Source organism: Poecilia reticulata, chromosome 9, assembly GCF_904066995.2.
Source record: "Poecilia reticulata chromosome 9, P_reticulata-male-v2, whole genome shotgun sequence".
Taxonomy (NCBI): domain Eukaryota; kingdom Metazoa; phylum Chordata; class Actinopteri; order Cyprinodontiformes; family Poeciliidae; genus Poecilia; species Poecilia reticulata.
Genome location: NC_088838.1, coordinates 8160017 through 8183824, shown reverse-complemented (window position 1 = coordinate 8183824; position 23808 = coordinate 8160017). Strand labels below are relative to the sequence as shown.

The 23808-nt window shown below is 39.0% G+C and overlaps 1 protein-coding gene across 12 annotated transcripts in view; it reads left to right on the top strand.

Annotated features, from left to right (window-relative positions):
- Positions 1 to 23808, top strand: part of fbrsl1 (fibrosin-like 1) — a 358314-nt gene that overhangs the window by 94051 nt on the left and 240455 nt on the right. For all 12 annotated transcript variants that reach the window (XM_081610487.1, XM_008417609.3, XM_008417611.3 and 9 more), the window contains exon 2: positions 11752 to 11973. In XM_081610487.1, coding sequence (XP_081466613.1) covers positions 11752 to 11973 — 222 coding nt within the window. The remainder of the gene's footprint in view (positions 1 to 11751; positions 11974 to 23808) is intronic.

Here is a 23808-nt window from a genome sequence, read left to right as displayed (position 1 = left end):
AATCGGGGTGTTTGCAATAAGAAATGCATTTAAAATCACACATTAATATGCTTTTTCATTAGACATCATGGTGGGGTTGAATGTAGGCACCTACTTGAAATAGATTCATATTTCAGTCCATGACAACTTTTACATGGTGCCCTAATGCCTTCTCATACAGTGATATTTACTCAAGCTCCAAATCATCCCCACCCAGCTCCACCAGACTAGCGGCAGTAGCAATAAGCAAACACTTCATAGAACTACCCATCTTCTGAGCTCATCATACGAACATAACTCTCCTAAGAACGCTTGTAAACTGCGTCAATGGACGTCATGTGGAAGCATTGTGATGACATGTTGAAGGGAGAGTGTCAGAAAGAGTAGGAGCTTCTTAAAGAGATAGAGGCCCAATTTCTAGCCATGAGATATGGCTATGTTATGAAGTCAAATTTCTTAAGTTTTTGCTGTGGATAACATTTTCATAACAACTGAAGGCAACTTGATTGTGCTATAAAGTGGCGCTATGTGCTTGGAAATTGCACTAATCCAAGCTGTGCATCTGTGTAGCCGCAGCAGCACATTGTAGTCATTTCCTCCTCTGCTTTCCGTCTGCTTACTTCATTCATCTCATTTATACAGAGCAATATGCTGGAGGGCCTGTTGCTGCTCATACTGGCCAGCTTCTTGTAATCTTGTCCAGGTGGTTTGGTCCACTTCCAAAATTTATCTAGCATTCCTTGACTAAATCAAATCCACTCCGCCCCCACCCTTCCCGACAAACATGACTTGAAAACTCTGTAAATTGAGCACCAGTGCCTCCATGCATACTTACTCTATCTCACTGACCTCTGGAGATATCGCCCTCGCACAACTCCACAAACATGCAAGGATCAAGGATGTTTGGGTGTAGTCAATGAATGGAGGGATTTAGCATTTATGCTTTTCATATATTCCTTATAGATTGCCTTGAACTATTCAGATGCTATGAAGTGTTTCCATATTTTGTCACTACAAACACGAGGAAATGGGTTTTATTGTGATATTTTGAGAGACCATTACAAAAAAAGGCATATATTTGTGCTCTGCTGTCTTTGTAAAATTTAGTGCCACCAACTGTCTTCACACGTTTCCTGATCAATGAATAGATTTTACCTGTGTGATTTTGTCTTGATATAAATCATGCTTTTCTGTGAAGGTGTAGAGCAAAAAGTAGGTCATAAAACTTTGAAGATATCATTGAAAATTGTTCAAATCGTCAAGGGAATTAGGAAAGAGTACGGTGCAACTGTAAGCCATCCACCTGAACTAAAAGACTAGGAGAGAAATAATTAGAGAAACAGCCAAGAGACCTATGGAAACTCCAGACCCTGCAGATATTCACAGCTCAGAGGCTAATATTGTCACAGAACAACTATTTGTTGGGGATCCACAAATCTTGACTTCATTAAAAAAAGGCAAAATCAAATCCAATCATGTGAAAATCTACATATGAATGTAGATTTTTTTTTTCAGATTTGTTAAAAAAAATTTTTTTTATCTCCGTTTTATCCACTGCATAATCGTGAACTTCTTTGATTTGCATTACCACATAAAATTCTCATTTATGGTGTGAGATAATAACGACTAAGTGAGGTGGGAAGCGCACATATTAGTTAGCTTTTATGAGCAGCATAGAAGAAGCATTAAAGAGCTGCTGGAAGCGAACACCTCACACCTTCTGTTCATTCCTCTGCTCTCCCATAACACTTTTCACTGCTTGCATTCACAAAGAGTTTGGCCTCGTACTCTGAAGTGAAATTGGGAGAATAAACACACCGCGTTCATGAACGAAAGGGGAAAAGGATGTGGTTTATTTTATGCGAATTCTAGCCAATTACCAGCAACGATACACTGTAGAAATGTGTCGTCTCTCTTGTTCACAGCCTGATAATCTCCTTGGCACAAACTTTGTTCTCATTTTTGTTTTCAAGTTAAGAACCATCTAATTATGTGCTTTGAGAGAACGAAGGGAGGGGTGGGGAGAGCCAAATTAATCAGAATTGGAATTAATGTAGCTTCCAGCAAAACCAAACAGAAGGTGTACGCATTCTCTATGTCGTGCTTCATGCACAGCAACACCAAAAGCTAGTTGGTGCTTCATGATTAAATCAATCCCGTCGACACCATGACAAGTAAGGGAGATTTATCAGGCACGCCAGGAGCGCCGTAATGCGTGCAGAATCCGTCCAACGACTGAGCAATAAATCTAAACAACCCGACTGCAGCCAGCTTAAAGGGAGCTAAACGCTGTTGAAGTGGTGTGACAAATGGCACTTCTTCGCTGCTTACATAACAAATGGGAAGACAAAAGAGCCAAGCTTTTCGATATCTTCCACATTGGAGTTGCGAGGCAGAAAAACACAAGAGGGCCAGAGTATATAACTCAGTCCAGCTACAGCACATTCTTACCGGAGACTGTAAATCTTTTTCCAATAGCAGCCCAGAAGCAGAATGTCAGACCACAATGACAGATGGGTGGGTTAATGTGAGGGGAAAACATCAAAGACGCTCTGGACTGAATATAGTTGTCATACAGCAAGTGCAAACAGATGGCTGTATAAACCTCTGGAGTAAGTAGTGATACTCTAAAAGGTGGTTTTTCTTCTTTGTTTTTAGAAGTTTTTAGATCAGTCTGCGACATCAACTCACAAATGAGCTTTATTCATTCACGTTGTACTCTAGAAACATTTACGGGTGAGAGCTTTTATGACGGAATACAAAGAGATGTGTTTTAGTCTCGTTGTAGTTGTAGTGTTCTGCATTTACCAGAGACTTCATTAGGTACGACCTGCTGGTATTTGTTTTGACACAGTTTTACCTTCAGCACGGTCTTGATTCTTGATGGCATAGATTCAGCAAGATGTCAGAAACGTTCCTAATGTTTTGGGTCATATTGACGTGATGGCATCACACAGTTGCCGCAGATTTTTCTGGCTGTACATCCATGATGTCAGTCTCTCCAGTCATCTCCAATCAGTTTGCGATGGCGGAGCAGTACTCATCAGAAGATGGGTACACCATTGTCATAAGGGGATAGACATGGCGAGGAACAACACATCACTGCCCCCACCAGCCTGACCTGTTGATACAAGGCAGGATAGATCATGACGCAAAGTTTTGACCTCACTCTTGGAATTCTGTGGATGTAAGACACTGTCTATCATCATCTACAAAGTATCTGGATTCGTTTCTGGAAAGCTAAAATATGGCTGATTGTTTCTGAAATACTTGGACCCACTCATCTGACACCAACAGCAATCCCACATTGCAAGAGTTGCAAGAGTCCCCCGTCTTTCTCAGGCTGCTGCTTGGCCCTAGATCAGCAATTTGTCTTCACTTTAGCTAAATGGCTACATTTTTTATGTTCTTGCCATGTGACAGGCTGATTGAGTAGTTGCTAACAAGCAATTGAACAGATGTACATGACAAAGTGGCAAATATAAGCAAAGAGCATGAGCGCTGTAGTTTTTTTTTTTACACTACTGCTGCAGTTTGTTCAGATGTCTTCAATTGGATTTGCAGCCTAAAAGATGTGGGGCAGATGTTTTGTGTCTGAGATGAGGGCTGCATTCTTACATCCTATCCACATGGGAATGTTTTTTTGTTTTGTTTTTTTTTTTTCTCAAATGGGTTGTTGATTTTAAAAACACGTATGTCCACTGTGTTTTCACCCACAAGGAAACACAACCCCCCCGACCCCCTCTACTGTTACTCCCCCTGACCTGTGGCGCTGAACATGAAGTACGGGACATGCAGATAATATCTCGACACAAAGCACGAGAGCATGTCGTTGTTCATCAGCCTTGACTTTTCAGTCAAATAGTATAGCATACACAGAATTTCTTGAAGTTGATTGATGAGGTTCTGCAGCACAACTACAAACGCATAATCTGCCATTGTTGTTAAGTGTGACGCATTCAGGGTTATAGGTCATGTTAGATGTTGGGCTAAGGGGCATTTTCACTATCCATATGAATACACATGGGGGAATTTTTTGCTATAGAACCCGCGGGGGGAAGTAATTGTTAAAAACTGTCCAATTTTAATCAAAAACTTTTTTGTGGACTGGACCTATGAGTGAGACTCAAGAGGCTATCATAGAAAAGCTTGAGACTAAACACAGACTTGAGATTTGGGACTTGAGGCTGTTAGGCAGTGTTTATCTCAGGTAATCTGGGGTCAAAATAAACTGATAAGGAAGCTCCAGATTGCAGCTGAGGTTGGCATGTCCAGGTCTTCATGTGCATTTTATCAAGGACATTCAGTTCTCATGCTGAGCTCTCTTTTAAATGATTTCAGGTTTATTCAGTATGAAACAGACTAACCCTGCTTCCACCGTTTTACTTTTTTCAATGTTAAACCAGCACAGATAATGATTTATTTTCTTACTCTGAAATTGGATATTAGCCAATGTGAACCATTTTTCAGTTTTGTCTTCATACACCAGTGTATTTTTTACAGTTAACATTGCGCCACATCGGTAGAAATAATTCACAACTTCTCTCAGCAGTCTGTTTCAGTGCTGAATGAATAGATGAAAAAAGTAATTGTTAAATGTCCATGTGTTTACCAGAAAAACGGTGCATGATTGAAGTGACTAACCTTTACAAACAGTGTTATTTAATGAAAGAACATTCATTTCTCTTACATTGAATTACAACTAGTGGTTTAGTTCACTAAAAAGTACTTAGAGGAAGGTCATTTCAATCTTTGTGTTTTATTAAGCCTTTTATAGTTTCATTTCCACAAATATTACTGCGTTTGAAAGAATTTCAATTATCAGCAAAAGAAACACATTCCAGCAAATCTTTAATTCATAATTTATTAACCTTTTCTGTCCTATATACAATACAAATCTTTGTTAAAGTTAAAGCAGACAGAAGGAAAGTTGTAGATGGTGAAGGAATAGAAAGGTTGTTGTGGACATTAGAAATTCTGCACCCCACCCTTTTAAAAGCCTGAAAAAACATGGAAACTCCCATCAAAGTAGATCTCAGAGGAATCCCTGTGTTTTAGCTCCGACTGTAAACTTCAAAAGTTTTTTCCCACAAGTTGGTAGTCAAAGGATTAGGACTCCAAGACGGCAGCTGTGCTAACATCTAGAACTGAAATGTATGGGTTATTTGGTTAAATATGTATTGTTACATTCATAAACAATGTCTGGTTATACTTCTTTACTTGATTTTATTTTTTTTAGCATATTATCTATTTGATTTAGCTTTTAAATGAAGAATGGAAAGCTGTTCAGAAATATCCTAATTGCCAGTTTAGTTTTCCGCTCTGGTGCGACAGAGGGCACTTTTGAAGATTACACTGTAAACTCTTTGTGGCACTGCTTATTGTCAAGGGAGGTGTATCCTGCAGAGCTCTTTGTGTCTCTTAAATAATTACTGGCCTCAGAAAGAGGAGAGTGCAGGGGAGAAAGCTGGTTTGCGAGCATTAGACGGCCCCGCATGTCTTTATCTGCAGCTCTCTTTGCTCAAAACGTCTACGTTTCCTTCACTCCAGGCTGTGCCTGTGAGGAACTCCTTCACCCTCTGGTTTATGCATGTCTCAATCTGGCCCCTTGGCCTTTTTGCAGGCGGCGTCAGGAGCGCTGACATTCCTCTGTTCAGAATGCATGAACTCTCCTTTGGGAAGTAAATCTGTTTCCATAATTGGTCCCAAGACCACAGGATAAATCAAACATCCCCTTGCTTAATTGTTACCGGCGCAGAAACCCGGGTGCCGGACTTGAAGCAGTCGCTGCCACATACACACTCGCACGTCTCTCCCCATGCAGCTTGTACCAGTTCTGTTGCCAGGGTAACATGATCAGGTCAAAGCGGTTGAGTGATCTCTCCTGTTCCCAGCTGAGGACATCCCCCCCCCACCCTCTCATCCCCTTCACCACCACCTTCTCACCGTTTCTTCACTCGCCCATCTTTTGCTCTGCACTCTCTCTGTCCGTCCTCTTTATTCTCTCCTCTCTGCCTCCTCTCTGTCATACGTTTCCTCTGCCTCACCACATCTTAATCTGCCTCCAAATCACTGCTTGGTTTCCGTCTGCCACACAGGATCAGAGTGAGAAAGGTCAGCCTTTTTATTTGCCTGCTGGGTTTCAGTAAAATAACTATACTAACACACACAGGTGTTCTTTGAAGTGGACAGAGAGATGGCATTAATGAAGTCGTATCACGCAGAGCAACAGCAGATAAAATCTAACTCTACACACAGCTCTGGAAAGAATTAAGACACCACTGCACCGAACCTCGTTGAAAACCTCACAAGTATTCTAACAATTATTGATTTCCGATCTCTTCCTGAGTTAAAACAGTAACATTGTTGTTTCTAAACGAATATGAAATTGTTGTCTTTGCATCATTTGAGGTTTGAAAGCATTCGTCTTTTTCGTTATTTTGACCATTTCTCATCTTTTGCAAATAAACACTAAATTTTTGCTTGGGATTTCAGAGAGATGCTGTCAGTAGTTTATAGACTAACACAACAATGTTCATTTTACTCAAACGTTTACCTATTAAGAGTAAAATCAGACAAACAGATCATTTTGCAGTGGTCTCTTACCTTTTTCCAGAGCTGTATATTAAAGATGTTTTCCTGAAAAGGTGCATCTGTACTAGAGCTGCACTATTTACTGAATTGCCATCACAGTATTGGTGTGTGCAAGTTAACAGCTACAAAAGTGTGTTTGTATGCAATATTTGGTACGGTGCTATATGCAAGTGTTATACAAGCTAATTGTTCATGCCAGTATTTTTGATTACATTTAGCATCCAAAATGATTGATGTACATTTTCATAGGCTGAGCTCATAAGCAGTACTCGGACATTGTGATGTAGGAAAAGAAGAAGAAGGGTCAGGAAATGTGAGTCAATCATATTTGATATTGCCATCCCAATGTCCAGTAATAGTATTGCAATTACATATTTACCTGATATTGATCTCTCGTAGTCCTTAAGTTAACTCTTAAGGAGTTAACTTAAGGACTCCTTAAGAGTCCTTAAGTTAACCAAAATGCTGCCATAATTTCCAAATATGGGAGGTTTTATGACAGTGGTTGTAACTTTAAACGATTGAAACTGCATCTTTGCTGTAGCCTTCGTTTTACCTGTTGAAAGTCTTGCTCTCTCTCACTTTGTCACAGCTTGACAACTTCAGAATTGCCTCTACGTGCTCTTGAACGGTGTGCTACCAGCTAAGCAAACATAAAAATTATTGAAAAGAGAGTAAAAGTCCTAAAATTTGATGTTTCTTTACATATTTTGTAGCATCGTCTTGTGAAGGGGGTTCCTCCTCAGAAGCTAACATTGTTTTGAGAAGCATAGCATGGAAGAGTTTGGGAACCCCTGCTCTAGAAAATACTGCTTAAAATAGCTTCTTCATATCTTTGCTTCTGCTTACTAACACTAAAAGTAACTGTTTTTCAGTCTTTTGCTGGTAGTAACAGCTTTTGATCTGCAAAGTGTTGCTATTGGTGTGATTTCCTAGCATTTATAAATGGCAGGACCACTGTTGAATAGGACAGGTGGAACTTTTCAAGCTGATAATTGCCCAATTTTGATTACTGGACAATTTTTCTATGCATCTTTAAGGACAAATAATTAGTTCTCTTTGAATAAAGATAACGTGTTAAATGACAAAGGCACCAGCCTGGGTGTGCTAATTAACTCCTTATAGAAGTTTTAGCAAAATTACATACTCGTGTCAAGCTGTCTACTTTTACAGCTTATTGAAAGACATAATAACCACAGGGATTTGGTGCACAAAGTCCACGTTTCTATTAATAACCGCGGAGAAGGAAGCCTGCCCTCCATCATGGCTGACAGACAGTCACAGTTGATATTTAGCTCTGACTTAATGGAGTAAAAATCCTGGTTCTGTTACATGCACTGGCGTAACAGCTCTGTAAATATGGCCCTCCAGGTGATGAATGGCATGACAAGTTGCCTGTTAATACCATCTGGTCCCTCGTGAGAAATGATTGTGTTTCTAGATGAGGTGAGAAGAGCTGCTTTGTGCTGCTGGGATGTCGGCAAGATAATGTTTAACCGTGCTGTCAAAGTGGTGTCAAACTGTGAGCGGGGCTTTGCTTACAAACCGTTTGTCAGTGTTTAAAAATGTATTTCGCAAGAGTAAAATGACAAGACTGATACAATAATTACTCCCTCCCCCAAATACAAAAGCCTTTGTGGTTTTAATCTTTTATTCGGCGCCGCTTTAATTAGCACAGCATGTGAGTAATCAAGTGTTTCCCTTGCACAGCAAAAAAATGCCTCAAGTGTCGCACCCAGCCTCCAGAATGTTTGAATGAATTTTTAACTCCCAAAAATTAAACACAGAGAAGGAAATCCTAAATCTGTGTGTGCGTGCGTGTGGGGGTGTGTGTGTGTGTGACCAGTTGCTGACACATGGACACCTGTTGGGATGGAAGGTGTCACACCATCTGCTGACTTTCCAACCTTGGAACAGATCATTTTGCTTCATTTGGTCTGAGTTTTTGTGGTTTTAGCTGGATGCTGATACATCAGTTAGCTGTGTCCAGCTGCAGGCAGCTGTGGTGCCTACTGAGAGCGTTGGGATGTAAGGTCTGGCTGTTTTAAAACACGCTGCACTCTGGTGTGAGCTGAAGTAGACAATCAACCTGAACTGAATTAAATTCTCCCAATATTTCTGTCATAAAGCTTAAACAGTTCCTTTCACGTGCATTTTAAGACTTAAATCACAAGAAAAAGTCTGTGGTTACTTGTTTGTGCCAGAGAGCAGAGGGGAAAAACAGTTTCGGTCTGGCTTAAAAAAACTGCTGACAAAACACTTCAGTTAGAAAATGTCTGTTTTAAAAAAGAAACCTTCAGCTCTGTTTTTCTGTATCGCATTGGTATCGGTCAATACCAAACCTCTGATATCTGTATCGTATCGGAAAAGAAGAAAGTGGATCAGTGGATCCCTAGTTAGAATGACGTCAAACAGGCTAAAAATGGTGTGTTAGTTCCACAGTTATTTTCTGCTCTTTATAGATGCACCGCTGATGCATAGCATAATCCATAGTATCCCTTGATTAGTGGGTGTTCTCAATAGATACACATTCATTATCAGTATTGTTTTGAGTCTGTTCAGAACAACATGCACTGAGGCAGTCATCTTTATGCGTCTGCTGGTGTTTGAAGGCAGAGACAGATAAACCAACCATTTATCTGGTGAAGTTCTTTCCAGTCTGACCCGACTGGTCGTGTCTAAACCACTGAACTGGTATCTACCCTCCTTCAGAATTATAATTAAGCCAACACGTCCCAGTAGACTTTCCCTCACAGTTACCCACTTGAGTCTTTTCACTGAAGCAATTCATTGTTGAAAGAAATGAGTTGCAGGAAGGTTACCAAATATGTTTAAATTAAAAAAGATGTCATTTCTAATCATCACAGTAGGTTCAAACACTAAATAACAAAAAAAAATTTCTCCCTCTCTCTATGTGTAATGACTTAACCTGAAGAAAAATAAAGTCTTAAAATGATCTAAGACGAGTCCAGATCCAAAGACTTGGAAAATCTGTGGGGGTCATCTGGACCGGGCTGTGGAAAAGAGAAGCTCTCGTAATTTAGTTATATTTGGAGAACATGTGCAAAAGTAGAGAAGAAAACTGTTGCCAAGTCGAGATGTGGCATGTTGATAGACTCCTAAAAAAGAACACCAAGTGCTAAAATGGAATGTGCCTTAACAAAGTTTAGTCCAAGGGTATGCATACTTCACTAAGCAAGTTATTGTACCCTTGTTTGTTCTGTTAAAAATGTTTTATTTTCAGATGCATTCACTTCTCAGTTGAACTCCACTGCATAAATGTCACTTGGGAAGTGAAAGAAAAATACTTAGAGTTGTCCTTTTGATATTGCGTAAAACGAGTATTTTATCAGAGATGTTTCTACTTTCTCTACTTCAAATGAGTCCAACATTTCCAATCTCAGCATAAAAACAAACTAATAATTCTGACTTGGCTGCAGGTCTTTGCTGTGCTTCAACGTCAAACTGTGCTAATTGTGATGACGGCAGCTGAAATCTCCACCAGGCTTGTTGCCGTCTCACAGGAAATGATGCATCCACCATAATTTGATTTATGTCCTCCACAGCAACGTCAGGTTCGAGGAAAGACAACAAGCTTGAGCCCTTACAGTAACTAAAACAGCACTTTGAAGTGAAAATATTTTTTCTGCCTGTTTTTAGCATTCTCAGTGGATTTATTGGGGGAGGAGGTAAAAAAAAAACAACAACCACCCAGAGTGGGCTATCACGCTGTGCTAAATTGTATTTGAATTCCTACAAGCAAACACTGGTTCAACCCGGGCTGTAGCCGAATTATAAAAGGGCCGATTAGTTAAAGAGGGGAATTGCTTGGTCATAGTTGAACTGAGAAGCAACTATATTTTCTACAATGTGCCATAAAGCAGCACTTCATATCATAAGCTCATTATATCTGAGCCATGAAGTGATTATGTTCTCCAGTACAGCATTGTTCTGCTGCTGACAGGATTAAAGATGACTTTAAAAGAGGAGGTTTAGCATCGCCACGCTGCTCTCTAGTGTTTGCTTGCTTTCTGTAAGCCAGAAGTGAAAGGGGCCGTGCACTTGACTGTTTGCCAGCTGCGGCACACCCACCGTCCTTTCTTTTAACGCATTTATCTCCTGCCAGTCTGGCTATCCGTCTACATGTGGCCGCTTTTGTTCTCGTTGGAAGGCAGCGCAAGCCGCTGCTTTTCACGGAGCCGTCAGCGCCACATCATTTCAAGGTTTTTAGGAAAATCCGTGAAATGTTCGAGACTGTAAATCTGACACGAGTTTTGCATTGATCTGTCACTTGATGTGAACGCAGGATTGTGATTGCGCTTTGTGAATTATTTCTTCCCTTTGAAATCTATGCTACATATTTTGCTCTAGTTTCTAGTGCAGATATCCAAGTGCACTTGGAAGGAGGCAAAGCTGGATATATCACCTTGTTTTAAGTCAGTAATTCCTTAATTTTGATAGAAAGTTCTAGTTCTACTGGCAGATTGTTTCATTTATAACACAGGAAAAATGTCTTGGTAAAAGTGAAATAATCTGCTTGTGGAACTAGTAATATTTCATCAGCATTAGCATTAAAACAAGCTCCTATATCTTGCTGAAAAAAAATACTAGTAAGCTAATCTTTTCTTATTTGTAGTTTTTAAGACATTTGCACTAAAAACTAGACAAAAAATATGTGGTAACATTTTGTGGTTTTGCAGTGTTGAAATTTTGTCAAGTTTCGTCCACAAACCTCACTGTACAGTTTTGTGATATTTTTTTGTGTGCGTTTGTTTTGAATTTTTTGCACCCTTGAGTAACAATCAATGCAATCAACTACCTTCAGTAGTCGGCTTATTATTAGTCTATTTGGGCAATTGGAGTAGATTTGTTTCTCTAAACTTAGCTTCTGGTGTTTTGGGATATGTCTCTATCAGCTTAACACATTTAAAGACAGAATCTTTCTGCCTTTTCTTTGTTATAAAATTACTCAATCTCAGTCAGATTGAACGGAGAACATCTGTGAACATCAACGTTCGTGAACATCGTCTTGTATAAAATCCTGTAACAAACATATGTGAGGCTAATTTTTTTTATACCCTACACATGCCGTTTATATAGTTTTAATCTCTGGATGCATGAGCACATGTAGCAGGAGCATCTGCAGAAGTCTGACCGTGATATCTTCTTTGTCCGTAGAAGAAGACCGGTGTCATGAAGAAGGAGACAAAGGAGTGGTGGAAGGAGAAGAAGATGACAAAGCGGCAAAAGCAGGAAGACGAGGACAAGGAGGAGGAGGAGGAGAACGTCCAGCCGGTGGTGGACCCTCTGGAGAACGGCTTCCTGCACCACGCCCAGCGGGAGCAGGAGAGGATGAACGAGAGGCTGCTGAAGAAGACGTACTCCAAGAAGAACAAAACGGTAAGCGTCTACTTCTGGGTTGTATGGTTCCAGTTTGGCCCACTTGAACAGAGGCCAGGTAAGGTCTAAAGTGTTGGCTGTAGGTAGAGGAGATGTCTGACGGGGAGAGAGTGTTGCTTTTTTTTTTTTTTTTTTAGCCCTTTAAGATTTATGAGTACATTTACTGACCTTTCACTTTTTACTGTCTTATGTGACTTTTTAGTAGGATGTTTCGTCAGTAGTTGTTGCAAGCATGTTATATCGCATTCTGGTTTGCAATCTGCAGTCTATTTTTTTTTTTTTTTTTTTTTGATGGGTGATGTGTTTACATTTTCTGGAGTGGTCAATAAGGTCAGTATGTTGAATAAACCACCTTTCTTTGCAATTTAAAGTTCCATTTACTTTCAGGCGAACTTTCACACTTGTGTTCAGTTACTGGCAGTTTTTAACAGGCTGTCAACTAATATAGCCATATATGTTATATTTATCTCTATCAACTTTGATCAGTTTCCTAATGGAAAGCATCCCCCACAGCATGATGTGTCCACTGCCATGTTTCACAGTGGGGTTGCTTTGTTCAGGATGTTAGTCCACAACACCTTAGTCCATATGTTTGTTATGTTCCCTACATGGCTTGTAGCAAACCTTAAATAAAGTGCACCCCAAATACTGCGGTTCAGTATTTGCAGATTCAACTACTCACAGATATGTACTGTGGAGTTTAACTCCAAATTATTCACGCAAAATTTGCCTATTTGCTGATCTTTTGTAGAACATATGAAAAAATCCAGCTTGGGAAACTGAATTACCTCAGTGCAATGCTAACTGACACTCTATTGGCTGGTGTTTGCTAAACAGCCAATCCCTGCAGACCAGTCATTTCCTTTGGCACTGATTGGCTGTATCTTCAAGAGCAACGACAAGGAAGAGTGCAGAGACGGTTTCCACTGTTCACATTCATTTATATTAAGGTATATTTGGTGTTTGATTTCTGAAAAATAAGCACTTATGTTTGTTTTTAACTCTGGCCTCTAATACTTGTGGATTGTAGCTATTCGTGGGCAGCTGTGGTACCCATCCCCCTGCAAACACCGGAGGTCCACCACACTTGTTGCTGACTTTCTTTCAACAATGAACTTCCTCTGAAGTTCAAAGGGTACGAACATTTTTGACAGGCCCTGTAAATGTCTCCTGATAAAATGGGTGTTTTGGGAGTGTATTCCTCTGCTCATTTAACTTAATTAAACAAAAGAAGGAAACAGATGAGATTGACTGGACAGTCGCGTTGATGTGGGGAAATCAGGCACACAGCAGTTTTGTTCAGTCATTAAGAAGATCCCTGTAAAATGTTTGTTTACCGCTGAGCCATTGGCTTCCAGAACTGTGTGTCTTTCATGAACAAACTGATAGTTTGCTGCCTTCAGGTGGGTTTCCACTCCAATCCCATCCCTATTTTCCCTCCCTGCATAAGTGGCTTTCTGCTTGTGCCGATAGAGGACTGCCAATATCCTAAGCTTTAAGCACACTGCTGAGCCCACCAAGTCTGAGTCTGTCCCACTGAGATAGCTCATTTATGTGTTAACAGTTAGTTTAAATGGCGGATGTTTTTATGCTCTTGTCCGAAGCCAACATCCACTATAGGGCTGTTGAGGATAAGAGGGGAAACATAGTCAGGAAGCCAAAGCAAATAATGAGGCAATGTAGCCTGGAGGCCTCCACCACAGACGAAAATATCTCTCTCAGATAAGATTTCCTGAGGAAGTTAACATGGCTGAAAACGTGTTTTGGCTGCGATACTTGGTTTGCTGAGAAAGTATGCGTTTAACTTGCTGCTCTCATCCAGCATGCAACGAAGCTTCAGCTACTCAATCACATCTACATTCCTCTGCAGGTAATGAAACTACTGTAAAACCACGGCCCACTGCAACTTCTGCCATTCTGAATTTTCTGTTTGCTGTTTTTTTATGCAAATTCTGAAGTATTGCATTGGAAAAGGTTGATCAAAAAACAGCAAATTTTGAATTCGTCAATTTAAAAAATAATGAAAAGGAAATGCAAACAAAATGACAAAGAGTAAAATAAGAAAAAGCTAATAATGTTGATCCAAAGTAAATAAACTGGATACTCCTATTCAGGGTAGGTAGATAAGTATAAGTAAGTGTCCTCTGGTCTAATTGTACACTTTCGAAAACGATTAAGAACAAACATCCATCCGCACAAGATGCAGGACTGCAGAAAAATGATGTAGTAGGTATGCTGGTCCAACAGGTGGCACTGTAACACCTACAGAGAATGAAAGAAAAGACGCAGAAAGACGCCCTGTTTATTTTTGTGACTTAGGCTCATATAATGTATTGAGAGGGAGATGGAGCTATGACATCACCGTAAAAAAAAAAATAAAATGCAGCTTGCATGTACAATTGAAACATGAAATTGGCACCTTAAATTTATCCACTTTAAAACCCAGTTTCAAGACTCCAAATCCATGTGGATGTACAGTCTAAATGACAAAAACACCTAATAATACACATTTTCTTTTGTGCAACATTTTAAAACTTTGCTCAAAAGTCCCATGACAGACAGAATGAAACACAGCTAGTGTACTTGAACAACTCGTCTATATAGCTGTTGGTGCTTTAGTATCTCTATCACAATTATTTTGTTCAAACTTACCTCAGAAATAGCTGACACCAAGATTTCCTCTGAGTACCAATATTACAATTATCTACTGCAGGTAAGAGGAGTGAGTATTACTGATGGTAACTTCACTTAAAAACATCCAAGCTGTCCCTTCTACACCAGCTTGTAGTTCTGACTCGCAGCCTGGGAACAAGCTGCTTCGCTGTACTTTGTTTACAATATGTCGGCTAACTCAGGGTAACTGTTGATGTTAGTCTCGCAACCACATTTCTGCATAGACTGTGATTGTTGAGGAGTACCAGCAGCTATGCAATGCTCATGTGAAGTAGAAAGCAACAAAATGCCACTGCAGGAAAAAGTGCCTCTCATGAGTAATCATGTTGCATACCTAATGAATCAAATCTAGCATGAATTATTCATCTGCTAATCCAAATCTCAGCTGGAGTATTTCTGTGTCAGGTTTTCTCCATGCTGTGTGGGTTTTCTCCCAGTGCGTTGGTTCTGTACCGCAGTTCAAAAACTTGTTTTGTTGGATTAACCAAACACTGAAATGCTCATTCTTTCTGTCCCACTGCTGATGACTAAGTGTAGTCCCCCAAGGCCCTGAACAGGGCTAGGCTTGTATGCGTCTAAGAAAGAAGAATCAAATAAGGAAACTAAGAAGGAACCAAGGAAGGAAGCAAGAAGGAATCAAGAAAGAAACTAAGAAGGAACCGATGAAGGGATGATGCAAAATAAGGCAGAAAGGGCTTTGCTTGTATCTAAGGAAGGGTTGGAAAGAATGAAGGAATGATTTATGAAAGAAGGAAGAAACCAAGACCAAAAGAAGGAACCAAGGAAAAAAATTAAGAAGGAAGGAAGCAGGAAGAAGGAAATTAGGAAGCTTGCATGTAACAAGAAAGGAGCTGTTTAAAATAAAGAACTAACAATGTAAGAACTAAACTAAGAAAGGAATGAACTAAAGAAGGAGGGGAGCAACTAAAGTAAAAAGGAAGTGGTTACACAAGGAAGCAATGAACTGAGGAAGAAAGGAAGTGAAAAAGAAAGTAAAACCAATAAGACCACTAAAAACAGAATAGAGGGACAAAAAAAAGGAATGAAGAAGCTATAACATGAATGAAGGAACTAACTTTCATCTCGTGTCTATGTGTCCAGAAGCGAATCCACGAGTCCTGTTTTCATTGTGATCTGTAGGAGAATCAAGTTACATCATATCCAGCAGCTTGTATTTGACCTTCAGCATGCTCTAAATGGGGATCATGAATAAAACATAGTGCTGACTTGTCCGTCCTTCAGCACAGTTGCTGTGTTTTTGCGCATAAGAAAGCACCTGTGGACATGGTTATTAGCTTGGACCTGATGCTTGCCTCGAGCTCTTCATCCTCTCACTTTCAGGCCGGCCTGCTATCACAGAGCCACCATTCCGTGTGCCCTTTTCCTGCTGCAGCCGCCTCAAGATTACTTCCCCGAGTCTCATATCTAGGTGTGTTTATAAGGGGTAAGCCAACTGGAGACTGATAAGATAAGCCGGGGCATTGACTGTGCAGCAGAGCATGGTTCAGGGCTAACCCGAGAGCCGCCGAGCACACAAACACCACCGACCTGCAACGCTGTGTTGAGCAACTTTCACGTCAAATATATTTTTACTAGAGATGGACCGATAAGAGATGTAGTGTCCGATTTCTGATCTGCAGTTATAAAACTGCAGATATGCTTTTTATTCATTTCAGAATAAAAAAAATTTTTTTTTAGGTATTTTCCCATTCGTAACATACATTTATATAATCTATGATTTAATCTGAAAAATTGTCTTAACATAAAATAGTTTTATCATAAAATTTGAAATCAAAACATCTGTCTTTAGCTAAGAATCTAAAGAAATGCAGCATATTATTCTTTTAAATCAGATTAGAACTCACTCATTTTTTATTGTTTTGCACATTTCAAAGGTTGATCTATAAAGCTATTTCTGCAAGATCCACTCAGTAAATGGCAGCCGTGTTGTATGTAATATTTGAGAGAGAGGAGAAAAAAACAGATTACATATTATGTCATTTTATCCATTCATATTAACAATAAAGAAGCTTAGAGGCTTACTGTCATGACTGAGCATAATTTACTTTTGAACAATGTGTGTGTGAGGGGGTGTGGGAGCAAAATCTATGCTCCGTATATCTGCAGTCAAATATGATTTACTTATATTTCCAAGGAGAATATTAGTACAGTTATCCATTGCTCTGGCAGATTTAAATTAAAAGTGAGTTTCATTCAAAGTGTTTGCAGACATATCAAAAGATAATAGAGCCGTGTGGAAGGGGTGTCAGTTTTAGAAAACATTATTGATCTGTTTTACTTCTACATTTTGGTAACAACAAAAACTATGTCAAATTATATTTATACATATGTAGATAATTATGGGAAGACTCTTCACTGGCACAATTCCAATGAAGAGCACTACTGTAAGATGTAATATTACCCTAGTCTTTAGCTTTCAGATTCTGATCGGGCTTCATGTTGGGCTTCAAAACGTGAATATCACTCCCAGTCAGAAGAAACCTCAATCTGCCATGGGTATGAATAATTCTGAGCTGAACTGTAAAGACTGTTACTTTTCTAAAATTATCATACAGATCCGATCAAGAAGCATAAAATCATCCCATTCTGACCACCAGCTGATTTCTCATCCCATGTTTACTCTTTTGCAGTGGGAATATCTTCCATATATTTCACAAAATCTAAATATTTTTTTTATTATTGAATCTTTACTGCCGTCTCCTTTGCAGGAACATGTTTCTCTTGTGACTCTTAAAAGAGATCAGTGAGAAAATGCAAAAAAACACCTTAAACGTAATTATGTGCTCGAAAGCTTGTAAGTGGAAACTTGATAGAGAATGTCTTTCTTGTGTTCGTCAGGTTAACTCCGCAATTTAACAAGAAGCATTATGAGATGAGTGGATAATGAGCAGAGGTGTCTGCAGGCGCGTTGCATGCAGGGGCATGCGCTGGTGCACGCCCCGGGGTGCTTGCGTGCGCGCACGGGCGCACGCACGTTCTCAGACGACCACAACAGACTAGAGTGGGTGACCTTGACTTTTAACAGACCTTGACAGATAAAATAGCTTAGCAGCACTTGAAACATGCAGAGGCTTGCTGGGTCACAAAGTGGATATCTCTCTTTACCACATCAACTGTCAGGTGAACGCTGAGCAAGAAAAATAAATACCAAGAAAATTAATTTAATTCAAAACTGCAAAAAGAATGATTAAGCTGGCGGCTGTAAACAAGAGTTTCCAAGGAAATCATATCTGGCTTGCATCTAATTATCAGATAATAAAATGCTTTCATTTCCCTTTTGAACAATTTGTTTACATCGAATTAGGCTGTATGTTTTTATCTTTTTACCAACGTAACCTTGCTTAAGGAACTTTTTATCCACAGTCTGTATAGATTTCTATTTCTATTGAACTTTTGCAGTTGCGTTGCGTTGCTCAAGGATGCCTCAGTCACAGCAGCAAACTGGGGGAGAAAAAGTTTATTCTTTCACTAAGTTTTCAACCCGTAGTCATAACACAAAAATGGAATCGGAAAAACTGATTCCATTTTTGTGCATCTCTTCATAGTGATTAGTGCATGAAGAGATGCACTAATCACCACCCAGCCCTAAATACTGCATGGCACGCCAAATTTCCCTTGTTCATTGAATGCATCACACGAATTAATTCCACCTTTTTTGGTCTATTACTCAAAGTAACGACGTGTTCTTCAAAAATTAGATCAAAGTTGTTGAGATATACTTCAGAGTAGAACAGAAATTCCCTTTGTTGTTCCGCACATTGACATTCTGATGCAACAGCAGCAAGGTGACAGGCAACTGAAGCAAGAGTCACAAAGATTAGAATATCAAATATACAGAATAAAGGATGACATTCTGTAGAATGTGGGCAACATGTCAACATAAACACTGTTAAAAATACTCCAATCCAAAGGAATTGGAGTAGGTTCATTTGAAAATAGAAAACATAATGTGCATTTGAGCATTCAAAAAAACAACAGACTAGCTACAACAAGTGACAGTTGAAACTGTGCAACAATGGAGATGTGCAGATACTAGCAGAAATGTTTTTTAAACTGAGCAAAACTGTGGAAATACCAGCATGTATGTAAACGCTCGTTGAGTTTGTTGGAAGATGTGGTGTTTATAGAGTCTGAAGGATCTATGGTAAAGCTCCTTTGTTCACTTAGGAGCTCTGCAGTTCAGCAGCAGCAGCTTCAGGTCCATCATTTAACCCATAAATGGGGATAGTCTTATAAGTGCTTTCGGTAGGAGTTAAAACGTTTACCTTTTTCTCTTTTCCTTGCTAAAACTTGTTGAAAAGAATGAAATCAATCAAAACTGGAACCAGCAGGTCAGATATCAACGTAAAAAAAAATAATGACCTTAGTATTTTCAGAAACTGATGAACTGTTGGTGGAAAAAAAAAACTTGGTTACTAATTCCTTCAAAAACACAATTCAAACATCTCCTTTAAAAAAACATGTTCTCTTGCTTTATAAAATAGCAAGTTTTATACATTAACAAGATCAAGATATCCTTTTCTGTGTATGAAAAATGAAATCAAATTCTATTATTTTTGCAAATGAAATTCAATGAGTCTTTACTGGAAGGGCGTCCTTGTGCGAAAAACGTGTCTGGGAGTATATATCCCCTTTCTTTATGTGCAATTTCAACTTTCCTAAATGCAATCTATTTCTGCTCAGCAGACAGCCTGACCGCTGTGGATTTAGTTAGAGGAGCCAAACTCGTCCCAGTGGGTTTCCACTGGAGCTGCCCGTGTTGACTTTCCTCGGGATTCGAGGGGGGAAAGGCTGGGAAAGGCGAGAGAACAGTTCCACTGGTGTACAAATAGAGGCGGTGAGAGGGCAGAGGCAAATTTCGCGTCTGCCCTCTCCAGTCTCGGGGGAGGGTTCGGACATTAACAGTGCACCGGTCTGAGCCGGCCCCCAGATGGTTGAATTTGGAGAGCCAGTAAAACTTTGAGGTTGAAAGGATTTCTGTTCCAACTTTGATATGAATGAAGTATTTTCAGGCAAATCAAAAAAATTGTTACTTCCTTTGGCCGCAACCTTTCTGAATATTTGTTCGATATTTATTACTGGACAGCATCCTGGCCACGCTCCATGTCAGTAGATAACAGAAATGTTCTCTTTGTTGCTGTACAACCGCCATTAATAATTAACAAATTCTTTTTTTTAATGGGATATTACATATTAATAACATCTACATGCAAGCAAATGAAATTATAGCTATGTGGCTAATTTCCATTTATAGTGAAACAGGCAGGTTGATTATATAGAATGTTTAATAGTAATAATAAGAAAACGCAGCCTCTCACTACTGCACAAATAAATTCATCAACGTGAAAAGGGGGTAATTAAACCTGTGTGTAATTTGTAGTCTATGATGATTCAATAAATTTCACTTATCAGGTTACTTAAGTTGATAAGTAAGTTGAATAGCATCAAAATAACGGTGCTAGAAATAATTGCATAGACATGTTGCAACAAGATTGCTCGCCAGCAGGGATTACATCGATTTTAGCTGTTAAGTTGTCAGTTTAAATCTAAAATGTATGCATGGCATGTAAAAGGACAAGGGAAGCAGTGCTTTGATACTGATTGTCATCAACTAGATAACAAGATCAAAAGGTATCACATGTCACAGGTCAGGAAAAAGCTTTACTCCAAAAAAAAAAATAGCGAGAAAGAGGGAAGTAGGTCAGTTATGCTAGCTTGACTTTGACAACCTTAACAAGTAGATGTGCTGTGGAATTCAGTGTGTTTTGGTTCAGTTGATAAAAAGGCAACTCGCACACCAACTCTGTGACAGATCATCAGTAGAGCAGCTGTTTAAATTGGCTAACGAACCACTGCTGCGTTCAGACGATAACTAATTAATAATCGCAAAACAAACATCAAGCCTGAAAGCACAAAACTGTAGCGAGCTGAATGTTATGTTCTTTCTGTGGGAAATGTTTGCGTGTTTTTTTTATGTTGTTGAACGCTGATACACTAGTGGAGCTGTTTACACTTGCTATGGCAACGGGTCTGTGTGTAACGTAGCCAACAACAAGAAAAAAGAATGCGAGAGGTTTTGAGGTTTTTTTTTTTTTTTTGCATTATTTGCCCCTTGCTGTGGCGCATTGCACTACATTAATAATCATTACATCTCCATGTTTTTGTTTTAACAGAGTTGTTATACCATGGTGACGTGGATGATGCTGGCTACAATTTTCTACCGCATAGTTTTCACATGCTAAACAGATCCATGTATCTTGTTTGACGAAATAACAATGGACGGTTTTGGCCCACCGGCCATTATAATCTAACACTGTAGTCCATTTAGATGAAATTGCAATTTTAGTGTGTCACCCTTGTACAGTTTGTGTCCCCGCATGGCTCCCCTGAGAAAGAAAAAAAAAAAATCTAGCCACTCCCCTGTTTACTGAAGCCTTCAGCTTCACCTGCTGCTTTCTTGGACTATAAGACCAAAGAAACAGACCCTGAAAGAAAGGAGAGCTAGCATGATTGAACAAACCCAGACAACCTCTTCACCCGCTGCGCTTCGCCGGGTGAATATTGCTTGGGACAGTGCCCAGTGATTAATATCAGGCCATGTAAGGTGGCTGGCTGGATTAGGTTTATACACACACATGCCATCACTTTCAACAAGTCACAGGCATTGAAATGTAGCCGGGTTACCGCAGAGCAACCACTCTGGGGACAATTAGTCCTGGAAACAGTCGTATTTCATAATTCCTAAGTGCTGCATGGGAGAAGAGGTTTGTGTGGGATCGTGATTCATTTTGCATGCTGTTGCTATATTTCTATATTTCAGAACAGCCACTGGCTTTTAAGCTAAAGAGGTCGAGGTTAGCTGTTGTAAATTTCGGAGGACGTTATTTCCCCTCAACTTTGCAAACGTTGTCCTTGTGATGGTCTTTTTTTTTTTTCCATGTAATTTATTAAAGTGGGACTTCTGAGGCTACATCATACTCCAGTTCTGCATCTGCTGGGGAGTGTGTAGCTATAGCAACACCTATATTGCTCCTGGTAGATGTTTAACTAGAGCAGACAATGGGGACCGATGCTTTATTACATCCTGTGCTTTATGACTTACTGTATCTTTGGGGTTTATCTTACAGTACTGTTTAGTGAGCGTATCAGGAATGTGTGTTGCATTAGGTCTCTGGAGCCGGCAGCGCTATATCTACTTCAGAAGCTTAGTACAAAATGCACTTCACTTGAGTTTACATTTGTTGAGAAATCATTTCAATAAATTTGATGTTTACAGACGTCTATGCGGAATTAAATATTTTTACCATTTAAATGTGAGGCTAAGTGTATGTGTTGTTTCTTTCGTCTGTGTGTTGAGGTGTACACACATTTTAGCTTTAATAAAGATTTTTCTTTCTGCATCTACTACTTATTTGAAGTGTCACAGGAAGTGCTGTGTTGCTTTGAAGCTGAACAGTCTTTAAGACCTGCTGAGCTCTCTGGGGAACAGGGAACAAAGAGTTAGAGACGAGGTCTCTCAGCGAAGATTACTAAATTCTGTCGTTTTCATTCATCTTGGACTAAAATATGGAACTGGGCGCATGCAAAATTTATAATAGCTTCTGTATGGCCCCAGTTTACTACTTAATGAAAATGTGCCCTGCTTGAGAATGCTTTTGAACTTAATTTTTCCTAAATATGTAACATGAAAGCATCAGATTTACTCACACATTTGCATTGTTTTGTCACAAGTACCTAAAATATATTGTATTCGTTGCATTTGACTCTAATATATTGAGTGAATTCTAAAAAATATAATCTGGATTGCAATACAGTTTATTCTGACTTTAAAGTCATGTTGAACTTGTACTAGTTATTCACTTTTATACTAAGTCACTTACAAAATTAATAATTGTGTATGCATGTGTGTATGCAGAGGTAAGTACCTGGGAAACTGCTTACTTACTGACTTATTTACTTACTTACCTAGGTAATAACCTTATCAGTTTCTTGTGTGTTCATGCATGTGGAGGTAAGCTTATGCTCACCTAATTATCTACTTGCACTACTTGTTAACTCAGCTGGATTCACACCATTGTTTACTCACTTATTTTTTTTACTAAAGATCCCTACTTATCTCACTACTTAAATTATTTATTTGTTTACTTAGATATGACTTGTTGACTTACTATTTTCCTTCCTTTCTTAGTTACTTATGTAGCTATGTACTATATTAATTAGTTGTGTATGCATGTATTTGATACTTGCATACCAAGCCTGTTTATTTACTTAATTACTTACTGAATTATTTATTCTCCCACTTATTTACTTATTTAATTAACTACTGAATAACTTCAATAGTTATTTACTTACCGAGTTACTTAAGTACTTATTCATATGCAAGTAAGTTTACCTACCTACAAATTAACTTGCTGACTTACTTGGGTGCTATCCTAATTACCTACTTCATTTATACCTTCATACTTCCAACTTGCAAGTAAATGTACTCTATTTACTTGCTTACCTATTATTACTTGACTTCATTCATACTCATTTACTAAGTTACTTACCTATGCAAGTACTTAATTAATTATGCATTCTAAAGCAAAAGCTTACGTGATTACCTGCTTTCTTGTTTACTTACTTGCATATGGAATTAGTTGTTTTTTTTTTACTCATTTACTTAATTTCCCCTTGTTTAATTAGTAATCACATTACTTCTTCACGTCCTTATTTCAGCTAATTACAGTACTTAGTTATGTGTTTATTCACTCTAGGTACTTAACTAACATGCTTGTATAAGTAATAACTTAACAGACTTAATGACTCATTTCTCATTCATGTTCATGTGTCTGGTGACTGAATATAAGTGTGCTGTTATCACTGTTAACATGAACTATTTCAGATGAATCATTGCATTTTTATCACTAAACTATCATGAACTGTATTTAACCTTTAGCCTTGGGCAGAACAATAAGGATTTATGAAATGGAGGCACCACCACTTCTGACCAGAATTAGGATATAGAGTCAAAGTTATGACTAAACAAGTCATGACTTACTTTTTACAACAAAAAGCCAAACCTTAGCAGACATAGAGCTGACCAGGGTAGAATTGCCAGAGAAAAAAAAAATTGTATATATGTATATACACATATATAGT